Source organism: Lutra lutra, chromosome 10, assembly GCF_902655055.1.
Source record: "Lutra lutra chromosome 10, mLutLut1.2, whole genome shotgun sequence".
Taxonomy (NCBI): Eukaryota; Metazoa; Chordata; class Mammalia; order Carnivora; family Mustelidae; genus Lutra; species Lutra lutra.
In genome coordinates this window covers 17,259,034-17,276,763 of record NC_062287.1, presented here as the reverse complement: position 1 = coordinate 17,276,763, position 17,730 = coordinate 17,259,034, and the positions used below count along the sequence as shown (strand labels likewise).

The 17,730-nt window shown below is 49.4% G+C and overlaps 1 protein-coding gene across 2 annotated transcripts in view; it reads right to left on the bottom strand.

The window, feature by feature from the left end:
* The window catches only part of SORL1 (sortilin related receptor 1), a 153,009-nt gene that overhangs the window by 55,646 nt on the left and 79,633 nt on the right, over positions 1–17,730 (bottom strand). For both annotated transcript variants that reach the window (XM_047690800.1, XM_047690801.1), the window contains exons 15-22: positions 16,483–16,611; positions 15,906–15,991; positions 12,230–12,402; positions 10,814–10,945; positions 8,634–8,725; positions 6,693–6,939; positions 5,889–6,027; positions 696–869 (exon numbers count right to left, since the gene is read on the bottom strand). In XM_047690800.1, the coding sequence (XP_047546756.1) occupies positions 696–869; positions 5,889–6,027; positions 6,693–6,939; positions 8,634–8,725; positions 10,814–10,945; positions 12,230–12,402; positions 15,906–15,991; positions 16,483–16,611 (1,172 nt within the window). The remainder of the gene's footprint in view (positions 1–695; positions 870–5,888; positions 6,028–6,692; positions 6,940–8,633; positions 8,726–10,813; positions 10,946–12,229; positions 12,403–15,905; positions 15,992–16,482; positions 16,612–17,730) is intronic.

Sequence of the window (17,730 nt, the reverse complement as noted above, 5' to 3'; positions counted from 1 at the left end):
TAACTGTGAGAATTAAAAAAAAAAAAAGGCAGGGATGTGGGTGCTTCCTGGCAGGGCCCTTCTTCCAGAGGTTCACCTCATTCACAGTAAGGCCAGGCTGGGAACATGAATCAGACAGGAAAGAAAGATCAAGACAGGTTCTGAGGAAAAATTTTAGAATCCATGTATTTAAATTCAAAGGAAGAGTGGATGAGGCTGCTACGGCCACTTGGTCACAGCGTGAGGTGAAGCCTCAGAGTCTGTAACATCGTTCCCAATGTTCTGGATGTTTCCGGGCTGGCAGGGGTGAGGGGCGGGGGAGAACTGCTACGTGAGCCTCGGTGAGCTTGTAGAGTCCCACCAGTCCTTTCTCCAAGTCGGGCTTGGTCCCAGCTTACAGGAAGCAAGGACAAGGGATGGGTGAGGAGACAAAAAGAGGACATCGAGGAAGGCCTGTGTCATCTGACAGGAAAACCAAAAGCACAGTTATCGTGTTTATACAAACCACGCAGGGCTGTTCCCGATGAGGACTGAGGAGCACAGGCCTCAGAACCCGGACCAGGATGTCTCTTAAAGGATCTAGCGGATTTGATTTTTACCGAGGGCATTTCAATCACCCAAACCCACGGGGAACAGAGAGGGGAACAGAGAGCGCTGGGAGAAGGGAGGGAAGAAGTGGGGGAGGCCAGCGGGCAGAAAAGATGACTAGGACCCACCTTCTTTGAGGCAGGTGTCGTTCTCCCGCTGGTAGCCTTGAGGGCACTCACACATCAGGTCCCCGGATGGGAGGATGCTGCTGGCCACGCCCTCCGGACACCTGCAGCTTTTACTATTGTTGGCCTTGGGCAAGCACAGCAGGCTGCACGGCCTGGACACGCAGGCATTGCTTCCTGGGGAGAAGACAAACAGCGGCCGCATCCAGGTTAATCGGGACTGGGGAGACCCCGGACGGGGGACTGAAATCCAAGACCACCCCCTCCTTTTACAGACTGGACAGTGTGAACAAAGCTTGGAAAGACAAAAAGGGTATAGCGGCCACCTCTGCTCAGAGCCCAGATAGGGGCCATGCCATGCAGGGTCTCCGGCCCAAGAAGCTGCCCTGGAACCAGGCCAGGCATCAGCCACGTGTCCTGGGAATTCGGAACGGGGCTAGTGAGGAACCACAGAGTCACTGGGGAGCTGGACCTGGGAGCTGGTCCCAGAGTGCAGGTGTCAAAGGGGATGCAGGGCACAGACGAGCAGAAACAGACTCAAGAGAGGGAGTCGAGGGCACCTGGGTGGCTCAGTGGGTTAAGCCTCTGCCTTCAGTTCAGGTCATGATCTCAGGGTCCTGGGATCGAGCCCCGCATCGGGCTCTCTGCTCAGCAGGGAGCCCACTTCCCCCTTTCTCTCTGCCTGCCCCTCTGCCTACTTGTGATCTCTATCAAATAAATAAATAAATAAAATCTTAAAAAAAAAAGAGAGAGAGAGGGAATCAAGAGAACACAGCAGACTTCCGGAGGTGAGGAAAAAGATAACACCGGGGCCCCCAGGGGAGAGGAAAAGAGAGAGAGAAAGGGCAGCTTGGCCATTCCAGCACCAGGCCCCATCAGGCTCACCTGTTTTCCATCTCTGAGTTCCTTACAATCTCCCTTTATGTTTTCATTAGCCCATTTGACTTGCGTTAGCGTGAGTGGGGTTCTGCTCCTAAGACCCCACAGCCCTTCATTTGGAGCCAACCACCTGAGTCATGACGGGGCCCCGGACAAAAATCTGGGTTTCTGCCTCTCGCTTCCTCAGTGCCCGAGCGCAGCCACCGAGCTGAACGAAGACCCAGCCATGGGGCCCTTATCAGCCTTCACACTATGAGCCACACAATAAACCCACACGAGGCTAGTAAATGCAGACCTGTCCCTATTTCTAATCTTGTCTCTGGTTCGGCTTTCCAAAGAAAGGGCCGGATACAAGTCCATAAAATCCTTCACTGTAGTCTGGAGAGAGAACCTTTGTGGATGAACAGTGATGAAAAAGGTATCTTCCTACCCCCACACCTTTCTTGAAGGAGGGGATGGGATGCATAAATCGTTTTGTCATAGCTGGACACACGATGTGACTACTGAGCACCATAAATGCCACATCAACCATGAAATGGATGCTTGTTCTTTTGGCTGTGACGGTTCGGCATCAAAACTGGGGAAAATAAACATAGATACTTTGCTAAAACTCGACTAATAATGTTATGTTATAAATGATAATGTTTTGCCATCTCATGGACAGAGAAACCCCCCTGCTGTCCCCCCAAGTCACATCCAAGCCACCTGCTTCCAACCAGCCAAGATTTTAGCTGTGTCATACCTACACCGAAATGCAGGTTGGAAAACAGGGTCCATTAATGACAATCAGTATTGATATGGGTGACCACTCCCGCAGTAGCTCTGGATGGGCTGGCACTTCATCAGAGTTTAACTGGCATACACATAAACTAAAAATTGCAGGGGCACCTGGGTGACTCAGTGGGTTAAGCGTCTGACTCTTGATTGGGGCCCAGGTCATGACCTCAGGGTGGTGAGATCGAGGCCCACGTCAGGCTCCGTGCTCAGCACAGAGTCTGCTGGGGATTCTTTCTCTCTCCCTCTGCCCCCATCCAGCTCATGCACGGGCACACTCACGCACGCTCTCTCTTTAAAATAAATAAAATCTTATAAAAAATAAAAATAAAAACGGCAGTGATGCAGCAACAATGTTGTTTCAATGCTAAAGACCAGAGAGTATGAAGAATTCCCAAAGACATGAAGTACACACACCCACAGACGAGAATCCATATGAGGAAACATTCAGAAGTTTCTACAAATAATTCAGCCCACTCTAAAGGTAGAGTTACCATAGCAGAATAACCTGTTGATGAGAGCAGAAATGCCAAGAATCAATTCACCCTGATCTGGCCCATGGGCAGAGGCTGTTCCTTTCTCAGAAGACACATGCCCTAGGCTACGGGGGGAACACAGAGCTGCAGCTAATGGAAAACAATTCTAAAAGGATCTGGAACGTGTTCTCTGTATTCAAAGGACTACGTATCATTTAATGTTCCAAGAAACCGAACAATAACAGAGTGTCTGAAAAATACTCGGGGACAGGATGACAATTTCACATGGGGCTAGGTCTGTAAAATAGCATGACTAACATTGTCACGTGGGGAGCATGTGAAATGCTCCCACCCAAAGAAGCAAAAGCTACAAGCACGGAACCCCAAACAGGCTGCGGCATTTCAGGAGGCTGGTCTGGACAGAGGTGTATACAGTCTGAGAGGCTGTAACCAGGGGCACACTCCAGACCGAGCAGACCGAGTCATGGACCCCAGGAGGTAGGCAGGGCAGGCGCTTATGGGGTGCTACAAAGCCACAGAAAACCTGGACGAGCATGGAAGGAGCAGTCAGCAGAATTCCACCAGAACACAGCCACACAGTCTTCATACAGGATGCTCCAGTACCCTGTGGGCAAGGTGGGCAGATGTGAAGAGTGGACAAGTGACAGTCATCACCTCCAAAGACGTCCCCTTTGAAGATCAAACGGCCACACGATGTCTTCATGGGGCAGATTCAGAACACACTCAGATTTCCTTTTGGAAAATCCCTCCAGAACCCGTTAAGGAGCCAGAAACGGTGCTACTTTGCTTAACTATCTACGCTTGAGAATTATCAAGCTCAAATCCACCCCACTGAGAATCTGCCTTCACTGTAGGTATATAAAAGCCGTGGCTTACTGCCGAGTCTGAAGGACAACTCCCAGAGCTCCAAAATATTTTCATTCATTGCAACACCCCCTGGATATATCGACAGCCTTGCAAAGAAAGCTCTTTAAAGAAAAAGCACTCTTTATAAAGAACAGATCCCAGTGACCCTGCATAAAAATCCCGCAGACATAAAGATTAAGAGAGGAGTCTGTTTATAAACAAGTAACCCGATGGACAAATGTTCCACGTGAACAAAATTTCTATCACAAACAAGAATCCATCAGAATCCAGTACTTCTGCATCACTGTCATATGCCAGGGCACGGCTGCTCCCCCGTGGGATGACAAAGGGAGCAGAGCCCAACGGTTTTCTCGAAGTCCAGCTCAGAAGTCCATTAGGCCATGGTTCAAATTCTTACCACTTACTAAACGTGTGATGTAGAAACGTGAACCTGACTTTCACATCCTCACCTAAAAAAATGGAACTGTATTCAGTACACATGGATTTTGGGAAGATGAATGGAGGTTATTTGAACCCACAAAGCGCATCGGTGTGGGGCTTCCGACACGGTGATCCCTTAAAAAACGTAGGTTGTTATGTGTATTATTATCATACATGTGATTAATGGGCAGCATTGTATGTGTTGAGGAGACAACACAAATAATATAGGGGCACCTGGGCGGCTCAGTCATTAAGCGTCTGCCTTTGGCTCAGGTCATGATCCCAGGGTCCTGGGATTGAGCCCTGCATCGGGGCTCTCTGCTCGGTGGGAAGCCTGCTTCTCCCTCTCCCACTCCCCCTGCTTGTGTTCCCTCTCTCGCTGTGTCTCTCTCTGTCAAATAAATAAATCTTTAAAAAAAAAAATAAAAAAAAATAAAAACAATAAACAGGCACCTCCTCCGAGAAGAATGTGACTCCTCGGTTTAGCAGCAGAACTGGAACAAAGGCCCTGCTCCTGAGCTAGTGAGGGACCTTTGAGAAAGCTCGTTCACCTCTGAGATGCCTTCGCCTCTGAGATGCCGTTCCCCGATCTGTGAACCATGGATGGTGACACCAGCCCCGCCCACACCACAGGTCCGGTGCAAAGACAGAACACTAAGGCAGACTTACATTTCGAACATTCTTTACCATTTCACAAGGGTGTTCTTAATGCTATCTTCACTGGTCCCCCCAAAATAACAATGCTCTCTGCAACCCTATTCTCTCCCTTTGTCAATCTTCTCCTAGCACAGCACCAGCCAAAACCCACAAAACAACATCAACATTCTAGTGCCAAACAGAAACCCAGCAGCTGGTCAGTCAATAAAGGCGAGTCAGCCGACCCCAGGGTGCTATTTAATCCCACTGCGATAAACAGGGTGCTTCTTAAAGGGACTACTCTTCTCGGACCATCCTGCTCTCTGTCTTGTAGAGCCAACGGTGCGGGGAGCGCGCGGGAGGAGAAGCCAGGAAGTGAGGCAGGAGGCTTTCTGCGGCACAGTCTTGGTCTCCAGGACCAGCGAGCGGGTCACAAGCTTGGAGAAACTCTTGAAGCCTCACCCAGCAAGCTTTAAGACAGCTCCTATCTGCACCCACTGGCAACTGGTCCCTTTTCATGACCTCTTTCAACAAATGCTGAGCCCTACTCAGTGCTAGGCAGTGGCCCGACTGTTGAGAGGGGAAAAAAAAAAAGACCCATCTCCTCCTTTGTGTGGTTTAAGAGTTTCAGGCGGGGACAGGTGAATCCATGCATCAGATGACTGACACCTCGCATTAGAAGGGAGGTAGGTGCTCAGTGAGCAACAGGTCATCGGGGCAAGCAGAGGACATGATGGGACTCCTGTCGGGAGGCAGCAACTGGCATCAGACTCAGCACAGCACGGCTCCCTGTGAGGTTGCCAAATGGGGAGTTAGCGCACGCTGGGACTCTCCAGCTGCAGAAGCTACGCCACCAATCAGTCAGGGGCCAAAGGCAGGAGGAGGGTGTAATTACCCACCAAGGATCACACTCTAGGCAGGCGAAAACATGCTGTCTTCCAGCTGTTTGTGTACCATTAGAAAAGAAATTAAGACGTCATTAGGCAGAAATTAAATAATGGGCATGTTGTCGTGACAAGAAAGACGCAGGCTGCCAGCTCCCGCCTGAGCGGAGATTGCCCACACCCAGCCCCTTCCCGGAGACCAGCACGCGAGGGAGATGGCACCGGAGATGCAGCCTTACCAGTCGTCTTGCCCTTGTAGAAAATCTTCATGTCCATCAGCCCCGTGAGCTGACTCACAAGAACCGCCATCTGGGAGCCGCTGTATTTGGAAGCTCGGAAGATGCTGAGCTGCGACCAGTCATCCCAGTAGATCTCGTTCTAGAAAGAAAACCCTTGCTCATCAGTCCAGCTCCTGGGTCTCAGATCCTGGGCCCTCAGGACGAACAAGGGCTCCCCCATACAAAGGACACCTAACATGCAGTGGTGAGTGATCAGCCCGACCAAGATTTCCACCGAAACGCAAGACCGTGGATTTTTCCAGACCTCACCCAAGAGCCACGATGAAGGAACGGCCCAGATGGCCCGACAGAAACTATCTAAGCAGCAGAGTTTGACCACAGCCCAACCCTTCAGTTTGAAATCTGCTTCCCAGTGGCAGGAAAAACCAACCATTCTGTTCTCTAGAGTCAAAGCAGCAGTGGCAGGCCACACGGGTGGGACGGAGCCCATCGGAGCCCATCAGGACACGAGCTGAGCAAGAGATAAGGACACTGAGCCCAAACTGCCAGTACTCGGGGGCAAATGGGGATTTTTCTATGAAACAACCTCAACTTTTAACCTTCTGAACCGGGAACAGTGAGTCGCCCGGATGCCTGCCAACTCTGTCTGACATCCATCCAGATGAGCTAAAGGCAACAGCCTCAAAGGCAGAAGGGAGCTGATTTTCTAGAAGTCAGTCAGACAAGCAGCTCTGCAAAAACCCATGGGCAGCTCTTCCCCCGCTCTACCAGACTGCCCGAAGCTGGGAGCAAAGGCGGCCCCACCTTAAAGACGGCAATGGCGTAGGGGTGCGGGAGGTTGTCCAGGATGATGGAGCGCTGCTGGCCGTCAAAAGTGATCCGCTCGATGCAGTCCAGGTAGGCATCTGTCCAGTAGACCCACTGGTCATCCACAGAGATGCCGTTGGGCCATTTCACATCCTCTGACACGAGACGATGGACAGCAGAGCCGTCCATGTTGCTCCGATAGATTCCCGGCTTCAGGTCTCCCCAGTCGGTCCAGAACATCACCCTGGTCAAAACGGAAGAAGAACGCACATCACATCCGACCTAGGGAGTCAAATGCTACCCCAAGAGGTAGGAAGCCTCCAGAACCGTAGAGCCAGTTAGGTAAGCAGTATGATTATTGTAAACGGTAATTATAATACTTAACGCCACCAAATTTCTAGATCCAGAAATTCCTCTGCTGTAATTTATCCACAGATGTAATCAGGTTATGTCAAGACAACGTACCACGACATTCATCGAAGCACTGTTTACACCAGCAAAAAAATGACACTGGTGTTATGTGTGTTTAAAAACACACACACTTTAAGGGGGATATATGTGTATACACGCCAACATGTTAATCTACAGAGAAAATGAAACACGATGGTACATACAAAGAGTATTTTGATGCCTGAAAATCTCCCTGTTTCCAGGTTTGCTCACACAAAAAGGTCATCTTCAACCCACGTTAAATGTTTTGAAAACAGGCAGAACAGTCCGTATCTACATTTCTATTTGATGCCTGAGTGTGTGTGTGTGTGTATGTGTGTGTGTCCCTGTGTCTTAAGGCTATGTGCTTGCACGTGGGTAAAAGAGAATTCTGAATGATATACAAGAAACTACTAACCAAGATTACCCCTAGGAAGTGTGAGGGAGAAGGATTAAGAGTGAAAAAGAAGGAAAAAAATGTTTTTCATTTCTTTCTTTTTTTTTTTTTAATTTTTATTGAGAGAGATCACAAGTAGGCAGAGAGGCAGGCAGAGAGAGAGGAGGAAGCAGGCTCCCCGATGAGCAGAGAGCCCAATGCAGGGCTCGATCCCAGGACCCCGGGATCATGACCCAAGCCGAAGGCAGAGGCCCTAAACCCACTGAGCCACCCAGGTGCCCCTGTTTTTCGTTTCATAAACTTCTGTTCTCTTGTAATTTTTAATGAAGCACATATATATTTTTTTTCTTTTTAAAAAAAGATCTAGGGCCGCCTGGGTGGCTCAGTGGGTTAAAGCCTCTGCCTTCGCCTCAGGTCACGATCTCAGGGTCCTGGGATTGAGCCCCGAATCGGGTTCTCTGCTCGGCGGGGAGCCTGCTTCTCTCCCTCTCTGCCTGCTTTTGGTCTCTGTCAAATAAATAAATAAATAATCTTTAAAAAAAATAATATATAAATTTTAAAAATTTAAAACAGATCTAATTTTCTATCATAAATACTAGAAGGATAGAAAGCCTAACTCAGAATTTCCTTTCAGCTATGTTTCCTTCAGTTAAGAAATTGATAAAAAGCACCTTTGCATTTCCCAGGTGCATATAAATCGCTAGTAAGAAAACCCAGCCAAGCTGGGGCGGGCGGTGGGGTGCAGGCAGGTTGGAGATGGAAGGGATCATATGTTTGCATCGTGTGCCAAACTCGAAATAAAGAATCCTTACACTATCCAACCAGGCCCGACTACGCTATGTCTGTGGAGAGACTTTCAATAACCCCTTTCGTAGGAGAAACACCCCCCAGACGTGAGACGTGTGGATGTGGAGACTCTGAGACTTGCTACCAAAAAGGGAATGGAGTTAACCGACAACGTGACTGAGCTCTAGTTTCAAGACTCAAAGTCACCAGACTATTTCAACCGCCATCATCAGAGAACAAGCCTGTGTCCGACAGTCTGCGTTCCCACGAGCATCTGTCTGTTGCGACTTCGGCCACATGCTGATTTCCTCTGGGGTCACACTCACCCATCTTGGGGCAGGAGGACCAGAGCCCTGGGCCTGTCGAGCACGGAGGCGTTGACGATCGTGAGCCGGAAGTCGCCGTCTGGATTGGCTACCTGACAGAAAAAGGAGCGGGGAGGGGCCGGAGGGGAGGCCAGGATGGATCGGAGCTCCTTGAAAGCCCACCTCACGGTTTCCTGCTGGGCTGCCACCTCTGGACACGCGCCTCTCCGGCTGCCAGATTCCCCTGCAGGCTCACCTGGGAACCCTGCCCTGACTTCCGGTCAGAATGTTCCCTCCTCGGGCCCATGTGACAATTCTTACATGGTCCGACCGCAGTGCTGCTGCCCATGCCCCGGTTCTGGGGGCACGAGGACAGGTCTGCACAAAGTACTCAGTACGTATTACTGACTAAACCCACCTATGTTGCTCCATGCTCCAAAGCCACCAATGGCTCCACACTGTCCACAAAACAAACACGCAACGTCCCAGCCTTCCAATTAAGAATCTCCAGGGACTTCTAAGTCTCTCTCCTCCATGCTCGGTCTCGTCCACTTCAGCCCCTACAACTTCGGGGAGGCTGGCCTTCTCATGGCTCTCTAAGCCTGACATACCCCTCCTCATCCCTCTACTCGCGCCATACCCACTCCCGGGCCTGTCCTTTGCTCTGTAATCAAATCGCATCTCTCTTTCCGAACCTCTCTCCTTCAGAAGGCCCCTCCAGGCCCGGCCCCTCGGCTAACTCTTCTGACGAGCCTTCCTCAACGAGCATCTACAGTTTTTGCCAGTGACTCGTCTTACCATTTCACACAAACAGTACCTGTGTCATATGCTGTGAGCGTGTGCACACGCACGCTCTCAGGCATCCCTCCAGCACCTGGCAAAGTGCTGACCACACACGGTTAAAGGAAGGAAGGAAGGAAACGAGAATAACAAGACCACCAGCGCTGCACTCGGTACGTGTCAGGCACCATGGGTCTTTTCACTCGCTTTCCTCAACCGCACTGTGAGGGGGACACAGACTGTCCTCGGCTCGGATGTCACATCCCGAAGGCCTTCCCGCGCACCTTGTATAATGCTGCCCCCCTCCGCAGTCACACGGTCACACTGCCCGTTAGAGAGTCTCTCTAGGACTCATCGCTGACACAACCGACGGACGTAGGTCTTCCTTGGTTTGCCTCCTCTACTATCATCTCCTCTCTCTCAGAACAGGAACTTGAGTGTCTCACCTACGTCTGTATCCTCACAGCCTTGAACCACACCTGGCAAGCACCATGCAAGGAAGAGCCCCCGTCCAACGACGGTGTGGATCAATGAACTTCTGCCTCACAAACTCAGAACTGAAGCTTCAGGGGATAAGAAACTTGCCCAAGACACTTAAGCTACTGGAATGAAGACTGAACCCAGGTCTGGCTCCCGACTTTGGGGTTTGTCTTTGCGACTTCTCCTGATGGTGCCTCCGTGCCTCTACTGAGCTTCCCACGTGTAACCCGTACACCATGCCTCCCCCTAGTCAGTACAAAGAGGGATGGACACAATGTCCCAGGGGCTCAGCAGTGCCTTCCGAGAGGCGAGTGTGCCTATGACACCATGACTTTGGTGTTGGAGAGGCCCTGTTTTCCTCTCACGCTGAGTCAGGTCGCTAAGGGGCAGATAAATCAAGTGGGAGAATCAGAGCACTGTTAGCAGAGCTGTCGTGAGAACTGAATCCAATAATTCAAGCCAAGGGCTTCCCACCGGGCTTGGCACAAAGTAAGTGCTCATTGTCATCAATAGTCATAATCATGATCATGATATCGTCTTAATTACTCTAATCAACTCCAATAATACTAGAGCACTGATAATACAGCACTACACTCGTGCTATGGTGTTATGTAATTATCGTCATTGTTACCACCACGTGCCTCGACTAGCCAAAACAGAACCGCTCGGGGCATCTTAATGAAATCTCTGCTTGATGGGTTCAGGCATCCTGTTCTCATGTGGGACCCTCAGGACAACGAGCAAAAACTCTGAAACTATCCCCCTTTTCTTCCCTTGCTGGAGGCTCTGCTGGTCCAGCCTCTGGAATTCTCCAAGGACTTCTAGAGAAGTCAGACACCGGCTCCACCGGCTCCACCTCCTGTGCCTAACCCGGCTCAAAGCCCAGGTACCCCCCACCGGCCCCCACTCACTTCATTAAGGACAGCATGGGATATACCTACCTCAATCTTTTTAAAGCCAGAGTCCACCCAATAAAGTAACTGGCTGAGGGGTTCGAAAGCCAAGGCTTCTACGGTTTCCAGGCCAGAATTGATGATCACCTCTTGCCCTGTGCTCCCGTTCAAACAGAGGCGCTAAAGGGGGGAAGGGGGGAGAAAAGACCGTGAGTGCTCGAATGACCTCGTGCCAGCTCAGTCCCGTGGATGGCAACCCGCTACTCCACTGACTGTGACTGGCAAGGCATGAGATGCCTTCTGTCGGTAAACTTTCCACACGAGCAAAGCTGGTTTTTAATAAAAGCTTTTCCAAGATATATCATGGCTTCCTGTTTCAAGTAGAAGAGCTACACAGAACTTAGTCATTGGCATTACTCTGCGTTATTGTTATGAACTCTGGTTACTGAACGACGCTGTACCCCAATAATGAGGTTGCAGATTACTGAGAAGCCGGAGTCTGTCTGCTTTTGAAATAAAGGAAACCAGGCTCCTGTTATTTTTAAGTTTTTTGCATCAGCTCCTCTAGACTGTCCTCCCTGGGGGGCGGTCCTGGCTGTCAGGTGCTGTCGCCGGGACAAGCTATGCCGTACGGTTGCCCGCGTCCCCCCAGGCTCAGCCCCTCGAAAGCCCAGGCACTGTGAAATGTCTGCTGGGTTGGAACTCCAGATAAAACCTGTTGAAATTGCTTCTCTAAAGAGGATTAAATAGGCAATGAATACAGATCAAAGAGCTCCCCTTTAAAATGCATGGGCTTGAGTCTATGGCTATCCACCTGGCCTGTGTAAGGATCTTTATAGCTCACTTCCTGGTTCTTGGCTGTGTTTAGAACAGCTGAAGCGGGTCGTTACGGGAACCACCGATAGTCAAGGGTGCCTGTGTCATGGCTCAGGAAGGAGGATGCCTCAGAGGCAGCTGGTGGGATAGTGACAAGTTATCCTATACTCCTAGTCCTCAAATTTCCCCAGCAGGAAAAGGGAGGCCTTGCTTACAAGCAAGAGGGCAGAGCTGGGGGTCCCTCAGTTCTTCCTACAACGACAGAGATAGACAGGCTAAGAAAATACCGAAACACAAGAATACAAAGTTTCGGGGCACCTGGGTGGCTCAGTCGTTAAGCGTCTGCCTTCGGCTCAGGTCATGATCCCAGGGTCCTGGGATCGAGCCCCACATCAGGTTCCCCGCTAAGCAGGAAGTCGGCTTCTCCCTCTCCCACTCCCCCTGCTTGTGTTCCCCTCTCTTGCTGTCAAATAAATAAATGAAATCTTAAAAAAAAAAAAAAAATGCAAAGTTTCATCCATTGGCCGTGAGAGGAGTTATGACTTAAAACTTCTAATATCCATTTCCTGAGGCCGTCCTGAAGGAAGCTTACTGGGATTAGGTGGTCACAAGGCACCACCCCCATGAGCAGACCAAGGGCTGACGCACCTGGATGGTGTCCAAGGCCAGGTCGGACCAGTATAAGCAGTTGCGCTCGTAGTCGAAGTCCAGGGCCACTGCGGCCCGCAGCCCGGTGAGAGGCAACTGCTCTGTGGCTCCCGAGGCCAGGTCATAGCGGTGGATGGACTTCCGCATGGCGTACAGGATAAACTCGTTCTCCTCTGCACAGACACAGACAAACATGAGAGAGGGTGGGCAGAGCGGGTGCTGAGGAGGTCCTAGCACGTCTGACCTCTTTTCTGCTCACCCACATACCTCGGAGCCAGGGACACACGGCGCAGATCCAGCGGGAGAACACAGGACTCGAGATTAGAAGGTGTGAAAAATGGAATCCCATGTCCATCTAGAGGGGCAAGTTACTTCGACTCCTGTAAATCTGTTTTCTCCTCTGCAAACTGTCTTGTTACATATATATATATATATATATATATATATATATTTTTTTTTTTTTTTTTTTTTTTTTTTTAATTGAGAGGCCCCAGTCATGCTCCAACATCCACACTTCTGAGCTTGGCCCGGAGGTCTTTAGAGTTGCACATGACAAAATAATTACACCACTCAGCATGTTCTCCCTCGTCACATGACGGTGTCACATGGCACCATAATCATGTTGAGGAGAGACCCTTCATCACAGAAGACTTGTAGCTAATCTGCTGGCTCACCCATCCAACATTATTCACAATGACACAGAGCAGTTACATTAACCTATTATAGTTTCGACACAGTAATAATACATTCATTCCTGAATACTTAACAAAATGCTTCCAATGTAATCATCTCAAAGGTTCTGTTTCTTCCTAACGAACACTACACAATATCCGTACTATGCACCGGGCGTCGTTTCACTGGTGTAATGACTGCGTCGTGGAAGGACCACAATGAACTCCATTTTACAAATGAGAAAACGGAGAGATGGCCGTACCCGAGGTCACACAACTGGTAAGTGGCAGGACCAAGGCTTGAACCCAGGCAGTCTGGATCCAGAATCTGTGTTTCACCCCCTACACAAGGCTGCCTCTTGCAATGTAGAGGCTAATGCTGACACAGAAATATTGGCTCTGAGTGCTTAAGAAGGCTTTTTTTTTTTTTTTTTTAAGATTTTATTTATTTCACAGAAGGAGACAGCCAGAGAGCGAGCACAAGCAGGGAGAGACGGTGAGGGAAGAAGGGGAAGCACGCTTCCTGCTGAGCAAGGAGCCCGATGCGGGGCTCGATCCCAGGACCCCAGGATCATGACCTGAACTGAAGGCAGACGCTCAACAACTGAGCCACTCAGGTGCCCCAGAAGAGTTACTTATATCAGACAAGTAACAGAAAGACCTGGTGCTCCCTCTCTTCCACTTTAGGGAATAGCATGGAAAACATTCTGAGTCCTTACTCTGTCTCCATAGCAACAGAGAGGCGCAACACACCCGCATCCATGTCTGTGTTAACCATGTTGACAGAGGGCTGCTTATGGGACCGAAGCCCCCCGCTGCACGCCTGCCCCGTGGCTGTTTCTCTCTCGCTCCTTCATTCCCTTCATTCAGGGGGTACGCGCACGCTAGCTACCCACTTTACAAGGGCACCCGCACAGATAATGCACCGCAATGATAAATGGACCTACAATTTTTAGTAAAGGTACGTTTGCCTTCTTTCCCTTTGGTCTCACTGTACTTCAAAAGTGTCTAAGCCTCCACCACGTGGTAACCGCTCTCTTCTTCTGGTTTTTAAGAAGAGCTTCCCACCGTACTTCCCAGGGAAGGGGATCTTTAAGATGAAACCTAACAGAAACCAAGGACTCTCATCGAAGCTGCCACGGAGGGCCACAGAGGTTATCCTCACAGCTGCCAGACTCCCATGTCTCTAACGTCCACAAACCCCATTCTGTGGCTTCCGTTTTTCTCCCAACCAACTGATGCCTTTACAGCAGAGCCTGGATCCAGAAAGACCTGCCTTAGGATTAGATACAGAGGAACATTCTGCTTGTCTGTGTCCAAGACTCAACTTAGGAGAAGAACAGAATTCTTGGCCAATCCCAGCCCTCCCTGAGAACTGCCTGGACATCTGTGTTATTACAGACATCAAAAAGGAAGGATGACTTCATTTTTAAAAATCCTTCCAGATGCCCTGACAACCTCCTCTTTGCAAAGAGGCTTTGGCTCCCATCAGCTCTAGGAAATCTTTTCCTTTTGCAGGATACCCTTGCTCTCTGTGACACCTTTTTTTTTTTTTTTTAAACGTTTAGGAGGTGGCCTTACACGGCAAATGTGATTCTTCTACTTTGTTCCCTGCTCTATTTTTCTCCTCTCAGAAAAGAAAATAGCTCTCCTACCAGTTGAGACGGCTTTAAACAAACTGTTTTGCCCCTCACTGAATTATCTCCAGAAATGTTTATTACAAAAGCCTGTACTCCAGCCCTTACGAGCAATCACTCAGACCCTGCTCACCCAAGCCCTCATCAGTAACAGCCCTCGTGAGGAGCGTATTCGAGTATTATCCGCTCATCTGCGGGAATCTGCTGAAACCGTGTTTTTTTTGAAGTCTCCACAGTGAGGGATGTTAATTACTCTGTTAATGATGGAAGATTAAATTAAAGGGCTAATGAGCTTAGCATGAAAAACACCGGGGCACGCTGGCAAGCGAACGAGGGGGGCGTGCTGCCCCGCCGGCGGAGGACCACGTGCTTCTCGCCACCCAGCGGGCGCCGACAGCTGTTCCATCAGACGCCACGGCCACGGCTGCAAGCGTGCGCCGACCATCCACCTTCACTGAGAGGTCAGAGCAGGAGGAAGGGTTCCCAGGGAATAACAAGGTTCTGCACGAGTAAGTACTCGAAACAGAGCCGGAAAGGAAAGGTGCTAAGAGATGAACTATTTGCGAGGGTATCATCGTTTCGATCCTCTCCACACACCACCTGTGCCACCACCGCTCACTCAACTCAAGAGCGTGTCTGAACCACACTCTCCCTTTACAGCAGGTGCACTCACTCCAAAGAAGTGTTTCCTAATGATTTGCATAATGATTCCCTGACATGATGGGAATGACACTCATTGGCGACTCAGGCGCCCTCTAGGAAGAGCATGAGGCTGGAGAGTCTGAATCTGAGCTCTGCCACTTACCAGGTGTGTGACCTTCGACAGGGGCATTGACCCTCTCCTCTGAACATGCTTCTTAATTTTTTAATGGAGCTTAGGACAGGATCTGCTCCACGAGGTAGTGAGAAGGATTAAAATGACAACACATGGAAAGAGCACATTAAGATGTGTGAAATTCCGCTAAAGTATTCATGGCACTTATTACTATAAAAATTAAGACACGCCACTTAGCTATGTCCCCAGAAGCCACAAGGCTCTTTATGTTCAGCTCTGACACACAGATTGAGGTAAATCACCAAAGCCCCTCCCTCCCGCCCATGCCTAGAATACGAGAGACGAAGAATAAACACTTTTCAAGGAACAAAAGGGGTTTCCCTCAGAAAATACTTTCCATTCCTACAGAAGCATAAGGCTCTAAATAAATTTGGTTTGGCTACCAAGCTTAGGGGGGAAGGGGGGCTCTGTGATGCTTGTAATTTCCATGTCTTTCCTCCCCTAAGAAGAGTCACGAGACTAGACCTGGGTCGGACTGTGACGACGCTATAGTGAGAATCTCAAGAACTCAAAGGCAAGAAGCCATCTCTTACCTGCCAAGGGACATGGGACCAGTTCTCCTTCCAGTCGTGTTTCAACGTCTCCTCCACTACAAGTGTCCCCAGAAATCTTCCGATAGCTGTCACCCCCCCCACCCCAAGAGCAAGAGGTCAGAGACAACCAGGAATAGTCATTGAGTTGCCATAATTGGAAATCTATTTCCCATCCATGGACAATATTCATTTCCCCATAGGACAAGACGACGTATAATCATTCTGAACTGGTCCTGCTTCGAGTTACACTGGGCAGCCCACACAGTTGGGAAGCTGTCCTGGGCAAGAGTGTACATCTCTCTCTCCAACGAACTCCCATGAAGACACATCCTTGCTGAAGTTCGTAACTTAACACACAGCCAGAGCTGCAGAGAAGTCCACAGATTTGCATTTTGCTCACTGAGGGTACAAGAGTTTGTAAACATCTTAATTCCAAATATTGCCCAAGCACCCTGAGACCTACAAGCTTGGAATCCAAGCACTTGGGAGTAGGAAAGGAACCCAGTGGCCCTCTCTACTCTCAAACCCAGTGCAGACCCCTCATGTCCCCAGCCATGGCGACTGTTGTGAGACATACCCTCTTGTTCTCCTGTAAGTAGAGCCCACAGGACAAGGCACGGGAGGAGAGTAGGACTTCCCAGAAAACTCTGGATCCGGAACACACACCTCTAAGGACAAATCTTCACTCATCTTGAAGCCGAAGTCGCTAAAAAAGCAATTGGGGCTCGTTAGGGCCATTGGTTTACATACTTGGGGCATGTCAGTACCAACGCTTATGACTTCTCCCATAGCGCCCCCTGCTTTAATGTCAGTTACTTAATATGTCCCTTTAAAGAACACTCACCTTTTTATGTTAACACATTTTCAAAAGAAACTTTACATCTGAACCATGATTGGAAAACCACAATCATATGCCAAAAATAAGACAAAAACAATAAAAATCATTATTGCCAAAAACCAAAATAATATTAAATTTTTTAGCTGAATCCAATTCCCTACCCAAAGACTCTAGGTCTGCCTGGTCCTTCTTAAGAGAGATTAGGAAACGGGGGCACCTGGGTGGCTCGGTGGGTTAAGCCTCTGCCTTCAGCTCAGGTCTTGATCCCAGGGTCCTGGGATCGAGCCCCGCATCATGCTCCCTGCTCAGGAGGAGCCTGCTTCTCCCTCTCTCTCTGCCTCTGCCTGCTGCTTCCCCTGCTTGTGCTCTCTCACTCTCTCTGTCAAATAAATTAATATTTTTTAAAATTAAAAAGAAATGTAGGGATTAGGAAATGGGGGCCCCTGGGTTGTGTAGTCAGTTAGGCATCTGACTTTTGGTTTTGGTTCAGGTCATGATCTCAGAGTCCTGGGATGGAGCCCCGTATCAGGCTCCCTGCTCAGCACAGAGCCTGCTTGAGATTCTCTCCCTCTCCCTCTCTTTCTTTCTGCCCTTCCTACTCATGCTCACTATCCCTAAAATAAATAAAATCTTTAAAAAGAGGGATTAGAAAATATTAAAAAGTTACTAGCACCCATGATCCTTTCTCCTTGATGTGAGTCGGAGAATTAAAAAAGAAATTTAAAAGAATAATCCTTTTTTAAATTAAAAGATTCAATGTTATTTAAGACCATGCCCATGTACTACCTAAAATCACTCTGTGTCCCTGCACTTCAGGACACAGTGCACAATTTGGGGGTCACATATCTCTGCCAAAACACCCATCAGGCAGAGGAGGTGTAGTCCCAGCTCTGCCCTTCACTGCACGACTTGTCTGGGCTGCATCCAACAATCCCAAGATCAGGCAACCGCCCTAGCTAATTCCCGAAGCCCTGCCCAAAACTTGGA